The sequence below is a fragment of the Narcine bancroftii genome, chromosome 2 (assembly GCF_036971445.1).
Source record: "Narcine bancroftii isolate sNarBan1 chromosome 2, sNarBan1.hap1, whole genome shotgun sequence".
NCBI lineage: Eukaryota > Metazoa > Chordata > Chondrichthyes > Torpediniformes > Narcinidae > Narcine > Narcine bancroftii.
In genome coordinates, this window is record NC_091470.1 from 98,931,408 (window position 1) to 98,948,584 (window position 17,177).

Sequence of the window (17,177 nt, forward strand, 5' to 3'; positions counted from 1 at the left end):
TCAGAGAGAAAGTTTTTCTTGTTTCAGGTCACCACAGAGTTCCTTTTTGTTTCTCCTATTCCAAGGGAAACACCGGACAGCCAGTCCTCTCCTTTGACCAGGCCGTCTTCCAAAGCTTGCCAGCTTGTCCCTCTGTAACCGATGTCTGTCTCTCTTCTCTTACTCCCTCCTCTCTGAAAGCAAAGCCTGCTTTTTTTCCCCTGCTCTCTGCCTGCAAAGATCACATGACCTTCCAGACAATGTTCTGTTTTCCAAAGCTGCTACTGCCTGTTGTTACATTTGTTGCCTTTTGCAAATGACAGTCCATCATGAGTCTTGCAAAAGCTCCTGCAAAAATTCTGTGATTTAAAGTGTTTGTGTGTGATCTGTTCTAACAAATCTTTCCCAATTTATCTCTCAAACATCTCTATATACTCTATCACATTATATTTGGGCAGCACTGGGTTAAATGGCTTGAATCAGTTTCTACCATGCTGTAAATAAAATTTAAATTAAAAAAAAACAAGAGGAATTTTAAGAATTCTTAAGGAGCTTTGCTGTACCAAAGTTTCTCTGGTCTGGTGTAGATGGAACAAGTAACATCCAAATAAGCTGTTCCAGAAAACAAGGAGAATTTTCTTTAGCCAGAGTGATGAATCTTTGGAATTTCTCCACCAGCAGGTTGCAGAATTTATTTTGTGATAAACATGTGTCACAAAATTTGTTTTTTGTTGGGACAGGTGCAAAAATGAATATAAATTTATAAAAATAAATTAGTGCAAAATAGGAGAAAAAGTGAGGTGGTATCTGTGGGTCATTGTCCATTCAGAAATCTGATGGTAAAGGATTCAAAGCTGTCCTTGAGCTGCTGGGTGCCTGTCTTCAGGCTCCTGCACCTCCTTTCTGATGGTAGCAGAGTGAAGAGGGCATCGCCTGGGTGGTGGGGGTCCTTGAGGAACTGCTTCTTAAAGATGTCCTTTAGTGGAGTGAAGACTGATGCCCTTAATGGCACTGGCCGAGCTTCCAACTCCCTTGTTCCTGTCCTGAGTGTTGGCGTCTCTATACTAGGCAGTGATGCAACCGGTCAGAATGCTCTCCATGGTACACCTGCAGAAATTTGCAAGAGTCTTTGGTGACCGGCCAAATTTCATCAAACTCCTAACGAGTATATTCAAGTCAGATTTTGAATATTTTTTTTTAAATTTTTTATTTTTCACACCATAAATCACGTTAGCCATGATATACACTTTTTCTTTTTCACACATATACAGTGTCTTTTTCTCCCCCCCCCCTCCTCCCAAGCCACCCCCCCACCCCCCCCTCTCATCCATTTTAGATATACAATCTATGTTGCATTAAGCCAGTCAGACAATGTTGTCATTCAACAAAAATACACCAGAAATTCTACTGAGTCAGATTTTGAATATTGAAGGATATAGTTCAGGGAAGTGGAGCAAAGTAGAAGATCAACCATTCTAATGCCGAATGCTCAGTGGGCCAAGTGACCTTACCCTGCTTGTCCCAGGCACCACATCCCAGAGTCAAGTGAGGGCAAATTTATTGTCATCTGATTGTACAAATACAACCTGATGAAGCAGTGTTCTCTGGTCCTTGGTGCAAAACATGCAGACACACAACCAGACATAACACACAGACAAACAATACATATTCAGGACATGTATTCATAGATGCAAATAAATATGAGGGTCTCGGATGGTTAGTGCGAGCAGTTCCTTTGGTCGTTCAGCATTCTTACTGCCCGGGGGAAGAAGTTATTCTTCAGCCTGGTGGTGCTGGCTCTGATCCTCCTGTATCTCTTCCCTGACGGGAGCAGCTGAAATTTGCTGTGTGCAGGGGGTGGAAGGGGTACTCAATGATTTTGCCCACCCTCTTCAGACAACGATCCTGGTAGATCATGTTGATGGGTGGGGGGGGGGGGGAGCTGAGTTCCCAGTAATCCTCTCTGCCACTCTTAGGGATTGACCTCCGATCCATTATCTGAAGCAACCATACCACACTGTGATGCAGCCAACCAGGACGCCCTGGATAGAGCTCCTGTAGAAGGCCGACATAATGGCCTTCTCCTCTTCAGTCTTCTTAGGAAGTACAGTCGTTGTTGCACCTTCCTGACAAGTGAGGAGATGTTGAGTGTCCATGAGAGGTCAGTGGTTCAGTGAACTCTGAGAAACTTGGTGCTCTCCACTACAGAGTTGTTGATGTGTCGTGGAAGGTGGTCGTTCCTGGTCCTGCTAAAGTCCACTATCGTCTCCTTCGTCTTGTCCACGTTGAGACTCAGGTTGTTACTTTTGCACCTTATCACGAGATTTTCCCCTTCTTCTCTGTAGTGTGACTCATCGCTGTTACCGATGAGGCCGACAGCGGTTATGTTCTGCAAACTTAATGTTGATTTTGACTTGACGTCAAAGGAGGATCGTGTCCAACAGACCCATCAATTCAATCACGGGTGAACTGCTGAGAATAAACCCCTGTTCTGATTCAGTGCGCCCATGGACACACTGGTTCAGTTGATGATTTGTTTTTTTGCAGCATTTTCACTTACAATCAGTTCACATTCTGCTTCCCTTCCAGTTCAAGTGGACTCGGAAAGGTTACATCAGGACACGTTGGAGGCTTCAAAATCAGTAAGGCTCTATCCATTGGCACTTGCTGTAGGTGTTGCTGGCAGGTCGGAGGGAGAGATTGGGGTTAAGGCAACAAAAGAATTGGGGGACATTTTAGGACGGCATGGTTAGCGTAAAGGTTAGCACAACACCTTTACAGCACCAGCGACCGGGGTTTGAATCCCGCACTGTCTGTAAGGAGTTTGAACATTCTCCCCATGTCTGCATGGGCTTTCCCCAGGGGCTCCAGTTTCCTCCCACCGTTCAAAATGTAGTAGGTCAATGGGGTGTAAATTGGGAGGCACGGACTCATGGGCCGAAATGGCCTGTTTAAAATTAAATTAAATTTTCCTCTCGTTGTTTGATCCAAGCAAAGGTGATCACCTATCAGAAATTGGTGGGAATTGAGGGCATCTCTGGCCAGTGCTTCCTGTTCTGTGACTGAATACCACTTGGCCATTCCTTCCCAGGCTGGGCCAGAGGTAACGCTTCCACTGCAGCAGGCTCTGGGAACTGCCAGTAAGGGTGGAGAGACCATATCCTCTCCAGTTTGTGTTAACTCCCTGCTATTATTAACCCCACCTGAACGCTGCTTCCCATTTCTCAGGTTTGTGGTGAAGGGGTTGGTTCCTGTGGTCTCTCAACCATCCTTTCTCACAGCAACCTTCCCCCCCACCCATAGCCAGCCCAGTGTGGGCTAGCGGGTCAACCCTGAAAGTGTGCGGGGTGGGGGGTGGATTCACCTCAAACCCAGCGATAGTTCCCCAACTTACAGCCCAGTGTGGGGTGCAGGGTGGAGAAGGTGGGTTTGTCTCTGGGGAGTGGGAGTAGGTGTTTGGGGAGGGTGAGGCTGGGGGAGAGGAGATGGGCTTGTGTGAGAAGTTGGGGGTGATGGGTGCTTATATGTGGGGAGTAGGGTGGGTGTTTGTGTGTGGGGATCGGGAGATGAAGGATGTGTGTTTGCAGTTGAGGAGATGGGGGCATGCAGGAGCAGATGCGAAGGTTCGTAGTGGGGAGGGAGGCGTGGAGTGGGTAGGGGAGGCAGTAGCACACAAGGGAGGTGGGGGTAGGTTGGCATGGAGGAGGCACGTATATAGACAGGGTAGTGTTGTTGGCTGCCCCATCTCCACATAACTCTGACCTTGTTCATTCTCGGCACAGCGTCTTCGACCTGGTGAACATCCATCTTTTCCATGACGCCTCGAATCTTATTGCCTGGAAGAGCCCCTCAATCTTCTCGGGTAACAGGCGGAAAGCTCTGGGCTACGTCCTCAGCAGGTAAACCCCGCCCCCCAGTTAGGCTCCATCACTGCAGGCAACACAAAGGCCCAGGGATTAGGTCTCATTCCTTGCCTCTCCAGACACCTGAGTTCAATCCCGACCTCGGGTGCTGCCGGCGTGGGATTTGCACATCCTTCCTGTGACGGTGTGGGTTTCCACCGTGTGCTCCGGATACCTCCCACTTCACAGAGGCCTGAGGGAATTGGCATGTTAATCGCCCCTCGCGTCAGTGAGAGGGAGAAAGTGGAAGAAGTTGATGAGAAAGAGAACTGTAGGTAGACTCTAAATAGGCTGTTAAAGGATAGCATAAGTTCAATGGGCTGAAGGGCATCTATCTGTGCTCTTTCACTCCATGACAGTGAGGAAGCCTTTCAAAGCTTGCAACGGGATCTGGACCAGCTAGAAAAATGGGCAGGTGGAATTTAATGCAGACAGGTGTGAGGTGTTGCATTTTGGAAGGACAAGTCAAGAAAAGACATACAGGTGCATGATAAATGGTTGAGCACTGAGGAGTGTGGTAGAACTGAGGGATCTGGGATTACAGGTACAAGATTCCCTGAAAGTGGTGTCACAGGTGGACAGGGTTGTAAAGAGAGCTTTTGCCATTTTGGCCTTCATAAATCAAAGTGTAGGAGTTGGGATGTTGTGGTAAAGTTGTACAAGACTTTAGTGTGGTCACATTTGGAGCATTGTGTATATCTTTGGTCACCTAATTACAGGAAAGGTATCCATGTGTTTGAAAGAGTGCAGAGAAGATTAACTAGGATGTTGCCCAGACTTCAGGAACTGAGTTACAGGGAAAGGTTCAACAGGTTAGGACTTTATTCCCTGGAACGTAGAAGAATGAGGGGAGATTTGATAGAGGTATTAAAAATATGAGGGGAATAGACAGAGTAAATGTAAATGGGCTTTTTTCCACTGAGATTAGGTGAGAAACAAACCAGAAGACGTGGGCTAAGAGTGAAAGGGGAAATGTTTAAGGGGACCTTTAGGGGAGGATGTTCTTCACACAGAGTATGGTGCTGTCAGCTGAAATGGTGAACGTGGGCTTAATTTTAATATTTAAGAAAAAATTGAACATGTACGTGGATGGGAGGGGTAGGAGAGCTATGGACTGGGTGCAGGTCAGTGGGACCAGACAGAATAATAGTTTGGCACAGACTAGAAGGGCCAAAGGGCTGGTTTTCTGTAGTGTTCTATGGTTGTATGTTAAATGACCCTCCCAATATTTAAATTCCATAGTTATCTGGATTACATTCTACCGGCCCCTGAGGGGCTTGAACTCTTATGCCTGGCCCTCCGTCTATGCTGCTGGATATTACAACCAGTAATCCTCCACGATGTGGCAATAACTGTGGCTGGTGTTCCTTCCTGGAGTGCTCCTGTACAGGCCAGGCACTCCAGAACTAGACCCCTTCCCCTACTCGAGGACCCACTCCCAAGCCCAGGGGATGAGGCTTGTTCTCCCTGTTCCTGCAGGATCACAGACTCCCGCCACGAGAAGGTGCCCTTCCTGATCTTCGGCGACTTCAACGTGAGGCTGGACACGCGGAGAGTGGTGGAGGTAGATTGCTGGAACCGCCGCAGGGCCTCCATGGGATGCGGTCTCACTGGGTCCTAGGCCCATCCCTCCATCTGCGGCTGGCTCCTGCCATCGCTCCAGAACCCCCCCTCGTCCCCTCCCATCCGATCAGCTCCTTTCCATCTCACAGTCATGCCATCAGAAGAGCCGGTTTTTCACAGCCCCAGCCGTGCCAGGTCAATCCAGACCTCAGTGCGCTGTCTGTGCAGAGTTTGCACCTTCTCCCCGTGACTGCATGGAACCCCTCCCTTCCCCACCCACCCCATTGGTTCTCAGGTTTCCTCCCTCCTCCCCAAAACGGGAAATTTCCACAGGTTTACCACAGGGGTGTCCAGTTCCTCTTTACAAGGCTGGCTCCGCCTCCTTCCTGATGGTAACAGAAACTTCCTGCCAACACCTCCTATTGACACGTCTGCCTCCTCCTCCGGTTACTGAGCCCCTCACTACAGGGAAGGCTTTCTTATTTGCTGCACTAAAACAGATCGCTCCTTCCCTGGCCCCCGCCTTTTCCCCACTCTGGGAATCTTCCATGCGGAGACCCAGTCTCATCCATTCTTCCACTAATACTGTCTGCTCGCAATGCTCTAGGGTCTGTTCAACAGGTTTGGAAATATTTACCATTTATACTCGGGTAATAGTCGAGTTTATTGGACCAATTTTTCGGGTCAAATTTGGGAGGTTGACTTTTAAACGGGTCTGCCATTCGAAGCATCAGGAGCTCGGAAAGAAGGTGGCTGAGGCGAGGATCTGCGTTCAGGGTGTCGGGAGCTTAGATGGCCAGGGGTTGTCAAGAGCTCGGAAAGGAGGTGGCTGAGGCAAGGAGCCGTGTTCGGGGCCTCGGGAGCTTGCATGGCCAGGGGTTAGAAGATGGTCTGTGGCTGGGGTGTCGGGAGCTCGGAAAGGAGGTGGCCGAGGCAAGGATCTGCGTTCGGGGCGTCGGGAGCTTGGAAGGCCAGGGGTTAGGAGAGGGTCTGTGGCTGAGGGGACGGGAGCTCAGATGGTGGGTAGGCGGGGGCGGGGGGGGGGGGGTGCCAAGGTGAGAGTTCACAGTCGGAGCATCAGGAGTTCTGGTGGGCAGACGACCAGGGCCAAAGGTGGGGGGGGTGGGGGGGGGGGCGGCGGTATTGTAACAGAACTGATTTCCTTATTGTGTGATTCCAACCTCAGTAATGTCTGGTTCTTACACCTTGTGTCCCAGACTCTCTGCAGTCCAGCCACCGTACAGACCATATTGACCAGTGATGCAGAGGACGTCAAGAAGATCCTCTTTCAGGAGAAAGGCCATGACCACAAGGTATGGGGATGATGATTTACTATTGGCCAATTCTCCCGGGTGGGACAGAGGGAAGGGACAAGAATCCTTGCCACCAGCTGATGGCCATGGTGAGACAATAACTGTGTTAACACGGTGATTACCAGGAATGGTCAAAGGTGAAGTGGCTTGACCTTCTTATCTAGTGAAGCCATGTTGATCCTGTGGGTCAGAGAGTTGTTAATGATCCAGCGATCAGTCCACACACCAAGGTAATGGTCTGGGCTGGTTCAACAAGGTGAACAGAGTCATTCTACCATGCAACTGCTACCGGATCTTGAGCCACGTTTGGAAATATCCAATCATATGACCTAAGAGGGGCCGAAGAAATTTTTTAAGCAGCAGGAGAGAGGGGTTCAGTAAAAGACTCCAGGAAGTGAGAACTGGGCTTGGGAAGTGGCTGCCATGAGGTTGTCCATGAACATTCCCAGCTCCCAGTGAGTGAGGTGTTATAATTACAGTAATATCCAGTGAAACCCCTGGTATCCGGAATTCAAGCAAATGGCAGCCTCACGCAGCTGGCAAAAAAAACCAAGGAAAATAAATTTTAAAAGTTAAAATAAATAAGAATAAAATAACAGGTTAAAAAATACACAAGTTTAAAATTGTAAAAGACAATGTTCTCTGAAGTTACATAAACCTTTGGTGAGGACGGGAGCAAAAATTCAGCTAGCGTAGGGCCTTGGTCGGACTTTGCTCGGAGCAGCTGTTTGAATAAAGTTGGGTGAAACAGCAATGGCGTCGCCCAGGATGAAGAGCTGGTTTGTGACACTCGCTGCGACTCTCTTAAAGTGTCTCCTTATCCCTGCTTAGTAAGAGTCGCCCCAGTCAGAGGCTTTATCTGTAAACTTGGGCGGGGGAAGGTTGATTATCTATAATGTTATTGTTCGTCTTCTGGGTGACTCCGTGGAGGGGGAGGAACCTGTAGATGCAGCGACGGTTAAATGTTTTCAAAGAATGTGACTGAAAATAGAGTAAAATGCTCTAAGGTTTATATATTCATGCAGGTGAAGTTTGTTCAGTGTAAATACAGTGTAGTATTTTTGACTTTTAAACTGTTTATTCTTAATGCAGGTGTATTAGTTAGGCATTGTAAGAGTAAGTCTCAAGCAACCGGAAAAACACTTATCCAGCATCTAACAATCCCCGACGGACACTGGGATTTTTACTGTATATCATAAGCTCGGTTTAATGGTGTGCTGTAGAACAGTTCAATATTTCGATGGTTGTCTAAGGAATGTTTCTACCTTCAATATTCAGGTGCTGTTGAGGATTGAGTCAAAAACCTTTGACTACTTTGATCAAGAAATTTTCCGAGAAAACAATGGAAAAGCTGTTCGTATATGCCAATCCTTTTGAATCTTGATGTAATTTACAAATTGCCATGGCCTTGTGCACAGCGCAGGGAACTGACTGCCCGTCTATCTTTAGCTTTTAGAGTTTGACAAGGAACTTGCCACTTTCATCAACGAAATCTGTGAACTGGACATTCAGTTCCCGCCCAGGTACGTGATGACCAGATTGGTTGGATTTACTGTCAAGTCTTCTGATAATGTGAAAATGCATTCATCCAGCAGGTCAACCCATGTAAAAGTACAGCAGGCAGTGCATATTAAACCTAGAGTGATGACTGACATGGGGATTGCGACAGTTGGGGGAGTGGCATCTGACAGGAGGGACTGTGGGCCGGTGGGGGGTGAATACTGACAGCCAGTAGTTCCTGTAAATGCATGACGCGTCATTGTGGGGGCAGGATCCCCTTAAATCACGAGGTTCGCTTGCAATTTGAAAGGTGCATCCTGTACCCACGACCCAGTAATCGCACTTTGGGTCCCAAGGGGCTGTCCTGGTGCTGCAATTAGAAGGCACCTCAGGGTGGGGTGTCTGGGTCACAGAGTGCAAGGTGCGGCATTGCATTGAGTCACAGAGTTCTGGGTGGGGCATTGCAATGAGTCACAGAGGGCAGGGTACGGTGTTACAGTGGGTCACAGAGCGCAGGGTAGGGTGTTACAGTGAGTCACAAAGGGCAGGGTACAGTGTTACAGTGGGTCACAGAGCCCAGGGTAGGGTGTTACAGTGAGTTCCAGAGGGCAGGGTGTGCTATTACAGTGAGTTCCAGAGGGCAGGGTATGGTGTTACAGTGGGTCACAGAGCGCAGGGTAGGGTGTTACAGTGAGTCCCAGAGTACAGTGTTACAGTGGGTCACAGAGCGCAGGGTAGGGTATTACAGTGAGTCCCAGAGGGCAGGGTACAGTGTTACAGTGGGTCACAGAGTGCAGGGTGCAGTATTACAGTGAGTCCCAGAGCACAGGGTGCGGTGTTACAGTAAGTCACAGAGCGTGGGGTGGGGCGTTACAGAGAGTCACAGAGGGCAGGGTGCAGTGTTATAGTAGGCGTTTTTAAACTGCCACACCTGGGTAGCCCTCCTGGGACCCAGGTGCGTTTAATGGGTCAAAGGTGCTTCCATCACCTTTTAACCTGCAGGGGGATCCTGCCTCCGCGATGACGTGGTGAGTGACGAGTCACCCACTCACCGGATGAAATGAAGTAAAAGGTTTTAACCTTACTCTTCCCAGGAAGCATGTTTAAATGACGTTATAATATTTCCTTTCCTGACCTGAGTTCCTCCTCTACATTTGAACTTGGCGCAAATGCTGCCTGGTGGCGCACACACGCAGGCGCTAGCGTAACCGGAATAATCGGGTCGGCCATTTTTGTTTTCAAGCCGCTGGTGGACGAGAACTAGGGAAGTTTAACTGGGTTCCCTGACTACCTCCGAGGTAGGGCAGGGACCTGGCTAATTTAGGAGCCTGCTGACCGGGTCGGACCCTTTCAAGTTGCCTTGTGAGTGGGATGATAACTGGGTAAATTGCCAAGTTAACCCAATTTTACAAGGCAGCTTGAAAGCGCCTAATGGTGTTTCACAGAATGCGGGGTGTGGTATTACAGTGGGTCCCAGAGTGCAGGGTGGGATGTTACAGTGAGTCACAGGGTGCAGGGTGGGGTGTTACAGTGAGTCACCAAGCGCGGGGTGGGGTGTTACAGTGGGTCACCGAGCATGGATTGCGGTGTTACAGTGAGTCCCAGATCGCAGAATGGGGCGTTACAGTGAGTCACCGAGCACGGGGTGGAGCGTTACAGTGAGTCACGGTGCCGGGGTGAGGGCTGTTTTACGAGGACAGGGCAGAGTATAGAGAAAAGTCCAGTTAGCAGTGCAAGGTCATCATCTTTTACCAATGAGAGGTCGATTTATGAGTCGATCACAGCTGTCCTTTAAACTGGAGGTTGGTGTTTTGATGCATTCCAGGGGAGATGCTGGGATGGGTCCTTCAGTATGTTGGCAGCTTTCCCAAGACAGCAGGGGTACAGACAGATTCTGTGTTTATCTTCCAGTTACCCATACAGTGAAGTCAACACGGAGGGAACGCTGTACGCCAATACCCGCTGCCCGGCCTGGTGCGATCGAATCCTCATGTCTCCATCTGCTAATGAGGTTGTTGTCAAGGTAATGCCAATGACTGTGGTTCAACAGCAAAAATGTGTTGTCTCTTCGACATGGGAAAAATGGAGGGGGCAATTGGCAGACATTACCTGACCCCAGTTTGATGAGGGGCCAGTTGTTTGTGGGGTCGGCAGGCTGGTGTGTGGAATTCTTGGAGAAGGCCTCATAGAGGGATTGTGCCTGAGAGTGTGCAAGAATCAGAGTCTGGGATGGGGGTGAGGAGGGGGGTGCGAGTCTGGGGGTTTCAGCAAACTGGGAAGGATGGAGTTCTGAAGCAAGTTGAGAATTTGGAATTCTACGTATCAATGAAAGGACATCCAAGCGCCCATCTAAGGATGGAATGGTCATTGAGGATTTTGGATATGGAGGTTGGTGGGCGGATAGGTTGAAATACAAGAAGCAGCCACGGTATAGTTTGGTCCCACTGGGGCGAACGCAGAATCCTCCGAGGGACACTTCCCCACGGTGGAGAAACAAGGGGAGGTCTTGGAGGAGGTTTGGAATGACTTCAAGGGTGGCATGGTTAGTGCAACGCCAGCGACCAGGTCTGAGGATCGAATCCTGCACTGTCTATAAGGTGTTGGTACGAACTCCCCGTGTCTACATGGGTTTTTCCCAGGGGGGGGGGTTCTGGTTTCCTCCCACTGTTCAAAACGTTTTGGGGGTGTAAGTTGATTGGATGTAAATTGGGCGGCACGGACTCATGGGCTGAAAAGGCTTATTTTTGTACTGTGTCTAAATTTTAAAATTTTTAATTTATTGTCATGTAAATAAAGACAGGGCAATATTACATAGAATTTGCTTTCATCTGCCTTAAGGCAGACTAATTTGATGTCAGCAGAAATTGCCTGAAGCACCTCTTACAGTCAGAGAAAGAGAAGCAAAAGGGAGTCACCGAGTGTCCATGGATTCATCTCCAGCGCTGCCGCAGCCCCTGCAGACCATCAATGGCCCAAGGTCCAGATCTGAACCTCCGACATGATCAGGGACCCTTCAGCGCCCTTGGCACCCTCTCCCATCCCCGTTCCAATAGCTGTTTCCCCTTCAGCCAGCCTCGAGCCAGTCTCCAGCACTCCACTGTCTAGTGCGAGGCCCCCCCCCCCCCCACGTTAGCATGCCTCGCCCTGAGTTGCCAACAGGCCCCCGCCGGCCTTTTTGGTCCTTCAGCCATCACTGGTCTGCCACCTGGTGGAATTTTGCTGGCTGAATGTCCAAGGATAGGATGGGGAATCCAATGGAAATGACCAATTGTGAGATGATGGTGGTCAACAGTATCTTGGAAGAGATGTTAAGGAGAAGAAACCAAATCATAGATGTGGCAAGAAGTTGGTAGATGCCCCCAATAAAGTCAGGAGATGCTGCCATGGTTCCAAAAACTGTGTGGAAAGGTTTTGTGAATATCGATCTTTTGGGTTGCTTTGCTGTTCGTGACGTGAAACAGACTGTGTCAGTGGGGTAGGGGGTGGGGAGGTAATCAAGGCAGTCACTAAGAAAGAGGTTGCTTTAAGAACCCGAAGGCTGTCGCTAAAGTATTAAAGAAGTGAATGTTACCACTAAGTTTCAGCAAACTGCAAGACTGACACCACCAGGGGTTAGGTCTGGATAACAGCAGGAGCGGGAATCCATTCTAATGTGGACTTCCGGGAATGATTCAAAGTTCGGATTTATTGTCGGAGAACATACATGACATCAGATACAACCCTGAGATTCATTTGTTCTGTGGGGACAGCAGAATTACCACTTATTGGTCGTGCAAAAATAAAGCTGTACTCATCGTACACATGCAAACGAATAAAGAAATGTAAACAAACTGCAATACAGAGAGAAAACAATTCCATAAAGTGCAAAAGTAAGAGGCCTTAAATAAGTCTCTGATTGAGTTTGTCGTTGAGCAGTCTGATGGTGGAGGGTAGCAGCTGTTCCTGAACCTGGTGGGTGCGAGTCTTGTGGCACCAAGACCTCTTTCCTGATGGCACCAGCAAGAACACAGCATGGGCAGGGTGGTGTGGAAAGGTGGGCATGGGTTTGGGGAGTGGTGGTGACACTCCCCAAAGGGAGGTTAGTGTGGGGGTACTGCATAGTAACAATAGAGAGTTGAAGATAGGACAGGGCATCCCCGTTGAGTTTCGGTTCCGTATTCTCCATCTACAGCTTAACCTGTGGTTTATTACGCAATGGCCAGGCAATGCCATTACAGCACCAGTGACCGGGACCGGGGTTCGATCCCGCGCTGTCTGTAAGGAGTTTGCACACTCTCCCCGTGTCTGCGTGGCTTTTCCCTGGGGGCTCCAGTTTCCTCTCATTGTTGGAAAAGTACGGTGGGTAGGTTAATTGGGTGTAATTGGGCGGCACGGACTCGTGGGCCAAAATGGCCTGTTACTGTGCTGAATGTCAACATTTATTTAAAAAAATTTACGAAATCTTCACCTGGTGCATTTGCTGCTTCAATATATTCACAGAATGCCCGAGGATAGAATGTATCCCTGAAAGAATCTGTTGTTAGTGGAGCTTTCAATGTGGGCCATTACACGCCCTTGCTAAACAAAAGGAGAAAAATGCGAGATTACAAATGGATCGTGTTTCAGCTGTACTAAGTTTGGGGAGACTGCCCTTGGAATACTGTGCACAGTTCTGGTCTCCCCCCCCCCCCCCCCCGCCCACCCCACTCCCACCGACGGGAGGGTCGTGGAGTCTTTGGAAAGGTTGTCTAGGACGTTGCCTGGATTAGAGGGTAAGACTTGTATGGAGAAGTTGGACAAACCTGGATTGTTTTCTCTGGAGCATCGGGTGCAGGGCAGGTTGACCTTTAACAGTCAGTAAGTGGTGGGTGCCTGGAGCAGGCTGGCAGGAGTTGTGGAGGAAACAGAGGCCATAGTAGTGTTTAAAGCGGCGCCAGTGGTCGGCGGCGATTTTCTGTGGGCAGCAAGAGAACGCCGACGAACAAGTCGAAATTCTGCCTCGCCCTCAGAGAAAAGAGTCTCAGGGATGTATGTACTCTGACAATAAATCTGAACTTCAAAGATGTTTCTCAATCAGGGGTGGCCAAACATTTTTTGGTTGTGGGCCATGTTTTTAAAAAAAATACGGGCCAAACAATATTAAGCCTGGCCGTTTTCAACCAGTTACACCAAGACAAAATGTTTTTAGACCAGAAAACCCCTGTCCCATTTAAAATTAATTTTCTACCAAAATAGCTGTACAACACTAATGACATTACAGTAGTTTGTGGATGTGCTCACATATTACGGTCGGCAGGGTTGATCTGCTGCTCTTAAATTTACATGAATGCAATAAAACTCTTTAAAACTCTCTTTCAAAAGCAGTGATTTGGGTGCAAAATGAGAACAGTAGAAAAGATCAAGAAGGGACAAGGCCGTCTCCAACATTCCTCCCCAACTCTCAGCGAATACAGTTCACGGCCCAAGTGTCCGCCTTAATGACTACAATCATGTAACGTGTAAATCTGCAGTTGGGCTATTAAAGTAAACCGATTCCTTGCAAATCAAACAAACCCCTGTGGAAAAAGTATTCATTTTCCCACCACGTCTGAAATTTTCAGTGCTCCCTTACTATTTTCCGTCTTTTCGGTTTCGCCGTGTTTAATCAACCGAGGTTAAAAAAATTTAACTTGTGTAAGCGTTTTCATCAGTGAGTAACATTTCAACGGTCAGAATGGCTGCAACATCCAGTGGTGAAATTAAGTGCGATGTTCATATAGTGCAATTTATTGTGAGAGACTATGTTCTAATCAGCCACTTAAAAATAGGCAGCAGACCACAGCCGGCCCTGGGGCTACAGTTTGTCCCCTCCCCGCCCGTTCTGGATGGATGCAGGAATATATAGGGAGAAGGGATACACATTGCATGCAAGCAGCAAAGTTTTATTTTGATTGGGGTATCATGTTCGATGCAGATATGTGGCTGAAGGATCTGTTCCTCTACTGATATAGGTTCTATAGGTGGTTCAGACACTGGGTGTTTGGATTGTTGATGTATGAATGTACTGTGTTTTTTTCAGGCTGGGGTTTCTGGAGGGAAGTGATGTAACAAATTATTCTGATCATCTGTAATTTGTTTTTCAGGGAACGTACGTTTATGATGTGATGGGGTCTACAGTTTGTATGGGGGACCACAAGGTACAAAGATTGAAACATTAATGTTTTGTGCTGGGTCACTATGAATAATCACTGGAAATGGGTGTTGGTGTGGGGCTGGGACACCTCTTACAGAAGCATTCCCCACAGCAAGAACACGGGCTGGGGACAGAGTAGAACCCTCTCCATGCCGACCTTTCACACATGTCAGGGGTCGACAGCTCAGATCAAATACAGAGTGAAACTCCCTCCGCCCCATCCTATCACACACTCCCCAGGGTCAGACACAGAATGAAGCTCCCTCCACACCGTCCCATCATGCAGTCCCAGGTCAGACACAAAGAAGCTCCCTCTACTCCGTTCCCTCATGCACTACCAGGGCCAGACACAGAGTGAAACTCCTTCCACACCATCCCATCACCCACTCCCAGAGTCTGACAGTGTGAAGCTCTCTCCGCATTGTCCCATCAGGCATTCCTGAGGTCAGACACAGAGAAGCTCCCTCTACACCATCCCTTCACACACTCCCAGGGTCAGAAACAGAGTGAAGCTCCCTCCACACCATCCCCTCGCACACTCACAGGGTCAGTCACAGAGTGAATGTCCCTCCACACCATCCCCTCATATACTCCCAGGGTCAGACACAGAGTGAAGTTCCCTCCACACCATCCCATCACACAGTCCCGGGGTCGGACATAGGTGAAGCTCCTACACTATCCAAGTCTGCAGAAGGAACTCTGGAACACACAGCATCTGCGGAGGTGGCGGGATGGTTAGCATTTAGGATAGAGGGGAGATGGCCAGTATAGTGAAACAAGAGGGAAAGGTGAGACAGGCTAGCAGGTGAGGAGGGGGAGATTGGTAGATGGAGGGGGGAGGCCCCAGTAATTGTTCTCTAGCTGGGACAAGGGAATAAGTTGATGCCTCCCACAGTGGAATATGGAAACTAACTGGCTGGGCACACAGGGTTGGGGGTTAGGGAAGCCTCCATGTGTAGGAATGCCTGTCAGGGGCAGTGTGGGCCAGGGAGGGCCACCCTCTGCTCTTCATGGGTTCCCAGGATGAGGGGTGGGGCAGTATTGAGTGGGTGGAGCGCAGGCCAGCACTGTGGGCAACGGGCACTCCTTGCACGTCTGTCAGAGTAATCACCAAACTAAACTAAGCAGGTCCTGCATTCCTATAGCCCCTTCCACCAGGTCGGGTTGCTTCATGGTTCTGACATGGTCACTACTGCTTGCGTGGAGACAACCCAGAGACAGGCAGGCAGCAGTCAGAGGGTCAGTGGCTGGCTCGGGCATAAGTCCTCTGTTCCCTGAACTACAGTATGCGTCAGCATGTAAGGCAGAATTTGAATCTTAAAAATGTCACCCCAAAACAAGGGGTCATCTTATATACCAAGTATAAAATCCAATCCTTAATATCCTGTTGTTTCAAATGTCCCTCGTGGCGATGGAGAACAGAATGAAACACCAGCATAACTCCTGTTTAATATTTTTATATTTGCATTTAAGAAGGTGGATTAAAAGTAACTTTATATTAAAACAATAAAAATGTATTATAAACCTGTGTAACGTATCTCAAAATAACAGCACAGCAAACGAAGCTAACAGTCGCCATTTGCAACAGCTGACAAACAGTAAACAATCAGCCAACGTTCCAGGGTGTGTTCTATTCACACTGCCTGTCAGGCCAATGACAATAAATCTCGCAGTGACCAGTTACCGGTCCTTTGAATCATTTAAATGATTGGAAAGGCTCATGCTTTCGATATATTACAGTAAAGCGTAGTGGTTATTTAGACATACATCATGGTAACAGGCCGCCCAATTTAAACCCCATCAACCTACACCCCCAGTACGTTTTGAACGATGGAAGGACACCGGAGTCCCCGGGGAAAACCCATCAGACACTGGGAGAGCATACAAACTCCTTACAGACAGCTGCGGGGTTTGAATACCAGACCCGATCGCTGGCGCTGTAACGGCGTTGCCTCAACTTTGCTGCCCTGTGCGATTAGGTCCTGGGTTTGAATCCCGTGCTGTCTGCAAGGAGTTTCTACGTTCTTCCCATGTCTGTGTGGGTTTTCCACCGGGCGTACCAGTTTCCACCCACCGTTTAAAACGTTCCGAGGTTTGTAGGTTAATTAGGCAGCTTGGGCTCGTGGGCCAAAATGGCCTGTCTAAATTTAAATTTAAAATATACATTTATGTATAATATACATAAGTAACTCAGTAAATCAATTTCAAGTAAATAGTCAAATTATACTCCACACCATGTTTGTCCCTGTAAAAGAATTCTAAGTGTACATTACACCAGCTGGGAATGTTTGATGTATATTATGGAGGGTAATTGTCAATATTTGGTCATTACCGTATTTGAAATTAATTGTCTAAATTTTAAATAACCAGACTTTGTTGCTTAGTAGCATGCTCAACAGCTTCACTCCACTGGTCAGTGGGATGGTTGGTAAAGGACGACTGGGACAGTAAGCCCCCAGTAGTAAATACCGGACGGAGTCATACAGCGAGTATAGCTCAAACCCTACATTTTAAATGGAAATCCTGGGGGTTCATCTGATGCACCCATTCGCCTTATACGCTGGCACATACAGTATTCACGGAGAAGACCCTGTGGCACAGTTAGCATAGCTGTTACAGCGCCAGCGATCGAGACCAGAGTTTGAATCCAGCGCTGTCTGTATGGGATTTCCCCGCGGACTCCAGATTCCTCCCACCATTCAAAATGTACCGGGGCTGTAGGTCATTTGGGTGTAATTGGGCAGCACAAATTTGTCTGACGTATGTCTA

At 48.4% G+C, this 17,177-nt stretch overlaps 1 protein-coding gene across 3 annotated transcripts in view; it reads left to right on the forward strand.

The window, feature by feature from the left end:
• LOC138753980 (inositol polyphosphate-5-phosphatase A-like) overlaps positions 1–17,177 on the forward strand; it is a 48,800-nt gene that overhangs the window by 24,521 nt on the left and 7,102 nt on the right. For all 3 annotated transcript variants that reach the window (XM_069917650.1, XM_069917649.1, XM_069917651.1), the window contains 8 exons: positions 2,569–2,621; positions 3,762–3,878; positions 5,361–5,445; positions 6,662–6,757; positions 8,036–8,110; positions 8,207–8,280; positions 10,169–10,280; positions 14,359–14,412. In XM_069917650.1, the coding sequence (XP_069773751.1) occupies positions 2,569–2,621; positions 3,762–3,878; positions 5,361–5,445; positions 6,662–6,757; positions 8,036–8,110; positions 8,207–8,280; positions 10,169–10,280; positions 14,359–14,412 (666 nt within the window). The remainder of the gene's footprint in view (positions 1–2,568; positions 2,622–3,761; positions 3,879–5,360; positions 5,446–6,661; positions 6,758–8,035; positions 8,111–8,206; positions 8,281–10,168; positions 10,281–14,358; positions 14,413–17,177) is intronic.